At 36.5% G+C, this 8,885-nt stretch overlaps 1 protein-coding gene across 1 annotated transcript; it reads left to right on the top strand.

Moving 5' to 3' along the window:
- The first annotated feature begins 6,178 nt into the window (after positions 1-6,178).
- On the top strand, positions 6,179-6,754 carry LOC128559640 (paternally-expressed gene 3 protein-like). The gene has a single exon (XM_053551968.1). The coding sequence runs from the start codon at positions 6,179-6,181 to the stop codon at positions 6,752-6,754; it is 576 nt and encodes a 191-aa protein (XP_053407943.1).
- Positions 6,755-8,885: the final 2,131 nt, after the last annotated feature.

The following is an 8,885-nucleotide window of genomic DNA, read 5'->3' as shown; positions in this document are numbered from 1 at the left end:
TGGCATAAATATTTACCATAATGGGACAATGTGTGACCCAGACCCCTAGTTCCAAGATCAAGGTCAAACTTAGAAGTCAAGTCAAAGGTCAATAGGGTCTGTTTCATGTCCGGTTTTCGAAATTTTTTGCATAAATATTCCCTATAACGAGAAGAAAAGTGTCATGCATAACAACCAGACCTCCTAGCTCTAAGGTCAATGTCACATTAAGAGGTTAAAGGTTAACATGGTCTATTTCTTGTCCGTTCCATAACTCTTCCATCGATGAAGAGATTTTAAAATTACTTGGCATAAACGTTCCCTATATTGAGATGACGTGTCGGACGCAAGACCCCTAGCTTCAAGGTCAAGGTCACACTTAGAAGTCAAAGGTTAACATTGTTTGTTTCTTGTCCGGTCAGTAACTCTGCCATTCATCAAAGGATGTTAAAATTACCTGTCACAATTCTTCCCTATAATGAGTTGGTGTGTCATACTCAAGACCCAGACCCTTAGCTCCAATGTCAAGGTTACCTTCGAAGAATTTTTTTATTCATACCTAAACTATTCTTGTATATTTTGCGCAGACAACTGTAGCATTCTTGGGCATACTTCGGGGACGTTTGTCACTAATAGTAACAGCTCATGTTTAAGGTTCAATACTAGTTATATATACTTGTATTTTTCCCTATAAAATGTCAAGGTCAGTAGTGGCTGTTTGTCAAGTTACCTTAAAGGCGTACCACAAAATAACTAATCTTTTGTATTTCCATGATGGTAATTATACTTTTTTGCATGGAGAAAATGAGAAATAACAAGTGTCTAGTTACAAGATGACAGTGACGACAATGTTTTTAACGTCTAAATATATTATTAAATTAATGTAGTAGAATGCACGGTACTTCATGTATTAAGGTGTGTTTAGACCACACTTTGTTTCTACAGTGTAAGATAGTTATGATTCTATGTTTATAAAACTATACTTAGAAGAGAATGAATGAATAAGTCTGCAGATGAAGTTGTGAAAACAGAGCAGAAATTGTCCACCTGTCATCTTGTAAGATAGCTGTATTTTACCAGTATTACCAGAATTATATGCACCAAATTAATGTAGGAGGAAAATGTAGGCGACTAGGTCGTGGTGGGTCTTTAACACTTCTAGTAACTTCTTGAATACCGATGGTTAAAAATAAATTTTTTAGCATGTTTATTAACGGTTAAGCCGAATACGATAATGTTACACACCAAAAGCCACACGAGAGCTACATGCAGATATAGACTTGTCATAGTACGCTACTGCGGAAATATAAAGTGCTAGTATTGGACTGGGAATTCATGGCATGTTATGAATTATACATAAAACAAGCGACCCGGGGCGGCGCCTCATTTTACCCCGGGAATAATTCGAACAATCTTGTTAGAGATCAACTAGGCAATGATATACACCAAATATCAAAGGCCTAGACCTTGAACATTCAGAAAAGAAGATGTTTCCCTATATAAGTATATGTAAAACTTAGGATCCCAGCCCCCTGGGTCTTGTCTCTTTTCAACTAAGGGGCATAATTTGAATAACCTTGGTAGAGGACCACTAGGCATTGCAACATACCAAATATCAAAAGCCTGGTCCTTCCAGTTTCAGACAAGAAGATATTTAAAATTTTACCTATACAAGTCTATATAAACAATGTGGCCCCGTGCCTGGGCGGGGCTATATTTGACCCTAGTGGGATATTTTTAATAATATTGGTAGAGGACTACTAGATGATGCGACACACAAAATATAAAAGCCCTAGGCCCTGTGACTTAAGACAAGAAGTTTTTCTCTAGATAAGTCTATATTAAACATGTGACCCCTAGGGTGGGGCCATATTTGACCCTAGGGGGATAATTTGAACAAAGTTGGTAGAGGACTATTAAATGATGCTACATACCAAATATAATCAAAGCACCAGGCCCTGAGTTGTTGGACCAGAATATTTTCAAAGATTTTCCCTATATAACTTCTATATAAACCATGTGACCCCCGGGGCGAGGCTATATTTGATCCTAGGAGGGATAATTGGAACGAACTTGGTAGAGAACCACTAGATAATGCTACATTACAAATATCAAAGTCCTAGGCTAAGTGGTTTTAGACAAGAATATTTTCAAAGTTTTTCCCTATATAAGACTCTATAAACCATATGACCCCCAGGGCGGGGCCATATTTTACCCTAGTGAGATAATTTAAACAATCTTAGCAGAGGACTGCTAGATGATGTCACATACAAAATGTTAAAGCCCTAGGCCCTGTGATTTTGGACAAGAAGTTTTTTCCCGATATAAATCTATATAAACCATGTGATCCCCGGGATGGGGCCATATTTAACCCTAGGGAAATAATTTGAATACTTTTTGTAGAAGACCAATAGATGATGCTACATACTAGATATCAAAGCCCTAGGCCCTGAGGTTTTGGACAAGGAGATTTTCAAAATTTTTTCCTATATAAATCTTTGTAAACCATGTGATCCCTTTCCCCCTCCACAGGGCGGGGTCATATTTGACCCTAGCGGAATAATTTGAACAAACTTGGTAGAGGACCACTAGGTGATGCCACATACCAAATATCAAAGCACTAGCTACTGTTATTTTGGACAAGATTTTTAAAGTTTTTCCTTTCGGTTGCCATGGCAACCAGAGTTCTATATGGAATACATTTCTTTGACTAATTTTAATGAGGATCATGCAAGAAACATTCCTGTGAAGTTTCATCAAAATTGGACTCGTGGTTTTGGCTTGGAGGTGTTGATTGACGGCGGACGGACGACGGACGCCGGACAATCACTAACCACAAAAGCTCGCAGCACTTAAGCACTTCGTGCTCAGGTGAGGTAATAAATAAAACATTAGGCTGCCGTATCGTAAAATGTGTCATTTAAGGCCATTTCTGTCAAAGTGATCATACTTTTTCAAAATTTCGTAATTTAAGCTTTTTTTCTAAATCTTACCTTTGGATGCTACAATGTAATAACCGTTTTTGAATTTTTGGCCTAGGATTTTTTTAAAAATTAATATACAGTATTTGAGAAATTATATCGAAGAAAAGAAATCCCCAAACAAATCTGGTCTTAATGAATGCATATGGGAATTTCTTGTGTTGTTATTATATACACATGAAACATACAATATTAATTGCTCCCCATAGAGTGTGATTAATGTGTGACCTAGATTTAAAACACATTATGATTTTCAAGAATAATGGTATATCTAGTTGATGACAATTAAAATTTCGATTGAAGAAACTATAGATTACTCTCCATAGAAATGAAATTAAAGTGTGGCCTAAATTTAAGAAAATGATAATTCCCCAGGTTAGTTGTCTACAAAGCTGTTGACAATACGATTTTTGAGTGAAGATACTGACAATATTAACGGATTCCCATAAGAAATCAGTTTGTGGCATATCTTCAAGATAAATTATTATTCCTTCACCACTAATGAGAAAAACAATGAACAAATGATTTAACCTCAACATAATGTCTTGCAAATAATCGCATCTTGTGCTTCGTGAGCAAGCACTTTCATTTTGAGCATTTTACTACAACCTGTTATATCGTAAAACGGCACGAGGTTTCTTTGTTGGAATACTGGCCCTTGTAACAAGCTACTTACTCTTGTTTAAATCAAGAATCCGAAAAGCTATTTATAATATACAGGTTTCTAGATGAAACAAATCGCTGTCAAATGATCAAAGATGTCACCCAATTTTCTAAGGTTAGTTTAGTACTTTCGTCTTAACAGCTGACCGCATGTATTTGCATGCTTCCTTTTGACTGAGACTAAAAAGGGGTAGCCAAATTCGGAGCTCTATGTATGTATAGATCTAACTTAGTATATACCAAATTGTACCAATAATGTCAAATTCAAAACTGAATATAAAAAATAGAATTGTTTTCAACGTTAGAATTGTTTTCAAAAAAAAGAAAGCTTTTCTTTATTCTGTGATATCTCATTATTTGTCTTTCTTATATTTCGGTAAAATTTATAGATTACCGAGAAAAAAAAACATTACTGCAATCCAAAAAGTTACCTGAAGTTAAAGTATTTGGAAGTATATCTTCTCTAATAGGACTACTGGCATATCATTATCAAAAGTATACTATTATCTATTCCTGATAGTTTGCGATCATGTTCATGGTGTACCAAACCGCAAATTATCTATTCCTGATAATAGTTTGCGACCGTGTTCATGGTATATTGAACTGCAAAGTTATCTATATTCCTGATAATAGTTTATCATCGTGTTTATGGTATATCGAACCGCAAATCTATCTATTCCTGATAACAATTTGCGATCGTTTTTAGGGTATATCGATTCGCAAACTTATCAAACTTATCTATTCCTGGAAATATATTGCGATCGTGAAAGCTATTTTTCCTAATAACATTATGCATTTATATCCACTGTATATTTAATCCCAAATTATCTATTTCTGATAAAAAAAAATACGATCGTGTTAATGGTATACCAAGTAGAAAATAGTGAGACTGAAAAACATACTTCATATCATTTCAAAAGTTCCAATTTTTCTGATGAAGTTCAGACTAGAAAAAGCGTTAATATGATTATTTAACCTTTACCCTGTTAAATTTCTAAAACGGAATGTTCCATCATTCAGTATGGGCAGTGCCACGTGTTATTCAAAGGGGTGTTTAACTAAACAGCGAACAGTGCAGACCATATGATCCTTGCAGGCTGGTCTTGGTCTGTACTGGTCGCAAAAGCAAAAGCACTTGCCACAAGCAGGCTAAAGGTTAACTAAATAAAACTAAAGCATATTCTATGACGTAAAACAAATAAAATAGTACAAGCATCATACCATGGTGCCATAAGCTGCCAAGATCTGTTATTTTTTGAAAATCACTAAATCTGTCACCTGTCAGATATAAATTGGACTTCTATTAACTTCATCGTAGTTTCATGTTTTCAACATCGTGGTTTCGACTTTTCACCATCGTTGTTATTCCGACTTTTCAACATCGTAATATAGTTCGTTCGCTGTTTCGAGCTCCCGATATGCGGCGATGGTTATAACGGGACGCCACAGTATTTGCCTCCGCTGTTTTAATGTACTGTTTTGTATATATGTTATAACGATTAACCACTGTGGTCGAGTCAGTTTACTTTGGAAATATATCATTCTGTTCTGACAACGATGTCTTGCTTGATTGGCAAGATATGGAATGCTCTAAGAATATGTCGTGTTTTCTGCATGTTGACGTTTGCAAATCACCAAAGTATGTACTAAAGGGAATTCACCATTACATTTCACCCAGAACTGCGGGAAGTAGTCTCTGATATAAAGTTGCAAAAATGATCTCATAATGAAAAGGTATTTTTTGTGCTGAAAGGCTATTATGTACTGTACCAAACTGAATGTACCTTTGCTGCCAACGATGACCTAATTCCACTGTTCGCCGGCAATTTTCTGTTATGCTGCCCACATTTTGCATTGCATAATATGGTATTGACTCTTTGTTGAAATATTTTGTTGAGTCATGCCCTTTCGCCTTTATGAGGTGTAAATACTTTAGTAACTCCTATCTTTTACTTATAAGTATAATTTACGGGACATAATTACTAGCAAAATGTATTAACTACTGCTCATTTATTCTAATATTACCTAAAATTACACTACATATTGTTATACTAGAGTGAAATTTGATATCAAATTTGTATGATTTTATGTAAGCAATGATACACTGAAATGTTCGTATTCGACAATTTAGGTGTTGCCTTACATCATTATATATCTGAAAATGCGATGTTTCTTCCTAATTACTAAAGAGAATAAGCTTACTCATTATAGCTAATTTTTCAGCAATTTTGTAGAAATTTAACACTGGCAAATTTGAAATACAATACTATAATATTTTATATCATCACTGGTACAATGTATTGCAAGAATCAAAACAAAAACAAATATATCAGAAAATAACAGCTATTTTATAAAGACTGTTTTAATATTTTCTTAAAACATCTTTGAGTTTGTATTTACTGTTTCTGTTGATATACACTTTTACACTGTTTCAAACAACCCACCTAATTCAATCTGCAGATATTACCCTACTAATTTTACCTGCAAATATAGCCCTCCATACTCAACAAGAAAATGTAGCCCTCCCAGAACAACCAGCAATTATAGCGCTCCAAATGCAACCCGCAATTATAGCCCTCCCTATGCAACCAACAAATATAGCCCTCCCAATACAACCAGTAAATAATGCCCTCCTAATGCAAACAGCAAATACAGCCCTCCCAATGCAACCAGCACATATAACCCTCCCAATGCAACCAGCAAATATAGCTCTTTCAGTGCAACCAGCAAATACAGCCCTCCCAATGCCAGCAAATACAGCCCTCCAAATGCAACCAGCAAATATAGCCCTCCCAATGCAACCAGCAAATACAGCCCTCCCAAAGCAACCAGCAAATATAACCCTCCCAATGCAACCAGCAAATATAACCCTCACAGTGCAACCAGCAATTATATCCCTCCCAAAGCAACCAGCAAATACAGCCCTCCCAATGCAACCAGCAAATAGAACCCTCCCAATGCAACCAGCAAATATAGCTCTTCCAATGCAACCAGCAAATACAGCCCTCCCAATGCCAGCAAATACAGCCCTCCCAATGCCAGCAAATACAGCCCTCCAAATGCAGCCTGCAAAAATAGCCCTCCCAATGCAACCAGCAAATACAGCCCTCCCAAAGCAACCAGAAATATAGCCCTCCAAATGCAGCCAGCAAATATAGCCCTCTAAGCACAACCAGCAATTATAGCCCTCCGAATGCAACCAGCAAATATAGCCCTCCCAATGCAACCAGCAAATATAACACTCCCAATGCAACCAGCAAATATAGCCCTCCCAACGCAACCAGCAAATATAGCCCTCCCAACGCAACCAGCAAATATAGCCCTCCCAACGCAACCAGCAAATATAGCCCTCCCAACGCAACCAGCAAATATAGCCCTCCCAACGCAACCAGAAATATAACCTTCCCAATGCAACCAGCAAATATAGCCCTCCCAGCGCAACCAGAAATATAGCCCTCCGAAAGCAACCAGCAAATACAGCCCTCAAAATGAAACCCGCAAATACAGCCCTCCAAATGCAACCAACAAATATAGTCCACCCAATCTAACCAGCAAATATAGCCCATCTAATTCAAACAGCAAATATAATCCACCTAATCCCACCAGCAAATATAGGCCACCAACTTCAACCAGAAAATATAGTCCACCCAATCCAACCAGCAAATATAGCCCACCCAATTCAAACAGCAAATATAGCCTTCCAAATTCAACCAAAACTATAGCCACCCCAGTTCATCTAGCAAGTGTAGCCCTCCTAATACATCCAGCAGATATAGCCCATCCAATTCAAACAGCAAATATAGTCCACTCAATCCAACCAGCAAATATAGCCCACCCAATTCAAATAGCAAATATAGCTATCCAAATTCAGACGACAAATATAGTCCTACCAATACAAACAGCAAATATAGCCTTCCAAATTCAACCAAAACTATAGCCACCCCAATTCATCTAGCAAGTGTAGCCCTCCTAATACATCCAGCAGATACAGCCCATCCAATTCAAACAGCAAATATAGTCCACCCAATCCAACCAGCAAATATAGCCCACCCAATTCAAATAGCAAATATAGCTATCCGAATTCGGACGACAAATATAGCCCTCCCAACACAATCAGCAAATATAGCCCTCCAAATTCAACAAAAAATATAGCCCTCCCAAAACATCCAGCAAATATACCCCCACCCCAATTCAACCAACAGATACTTCCCTCCTAATACAAACAGCAAATAAAGCCCTACCAATTCAACCAGCAATATAACCGAATTTACAATTCCGTTGGCTGTTACGATTTTTACCTGATGTTTTTATTTTAATGCGCATGCGTGTGGCAAAAAGACCGTTCAACAATAAATAAGCATACATGGAATCATCATTATATTACGAATAAAAAGATTTTAATCACATAAGTTATTGTACAGATTGTCTTGACAAAAGATAGATATTATATTAATTATATCCTACATGAGACGCCGCCTTTATTCTTATTTTGCCCAGAACAGGATAGGCATTCTCAAGTCTAGATCCAGTCACAAAACAAACAAAATGTGCTCCTTCCAATTTGAAATGTGACTCCACGTCGACATATTATTTTAGTGTTTCAACGTAACTGTGCATGGATTTTTCATAATTTATTAAAATTACATTTTTTAAACTTATTTATATCTTGTAGCCCAATATTACTTGGTAAACAGTTTCAAATAGTCGAGCGCGCGGTCCTTCAAACGACTCTTGTTCTTCTTTTTATTGCAGATAACATTGTATTTTGTCCACCGAAATACAGAAAATTCATGAATTTCGTAAATTTATAGGCCACCGAAGTTCGATTGCTCTCCCATTTTCAAAACAAAAGCTGCTTTGTTAAATATTCTCTGTGGCATGGGATAAAAACACTTTTCGATGGATATGTTAATCATCAGTCAGTTTAGAGCAGAAATCTACCTAAATGTTGTAATAAACATACCTTTTCATGCGTAAAAGTCAAAAACAAAGACGAGAAAAAGATGAAAACTTAGAACTGCGCAATAACATAAATAAAGCGCATTTAGGTCACAAACCAATAGAATTTTTACAATTATTCCCACGGTCCAAAATACAGAGCTTGCCTGGAACATTATTCTGCTCATCATGCCATCTTTATATTTTATCTTTACCTATCAATAACATGTTTATATGTTGCATCACAGCTCTAAATTTTACAACAAAGTGGTGATTATTTTTTATCGTTTTTTCACATTTAAGTTTCTTCTGATCTGAGCCGAA

This window comes from Mercenaria mercenaria, chromosome 1, assembly GCF_021730395.1.
Source record: "Mercenaria mercenaria strain notata chromosome 1, MADL_Memer_1, whole genome shotgun sequence".
In the NCBI taxonomy this organism is placed as follows: Eukaryota; Metazoa; Mollusca; class Bivalvia; order Venerida; family Veneridae; genus Mercenaria; species Mercenaria mercenaria.
This window is presented reverse-complemented; position numbering and strand designations above follow the sequence as displayed.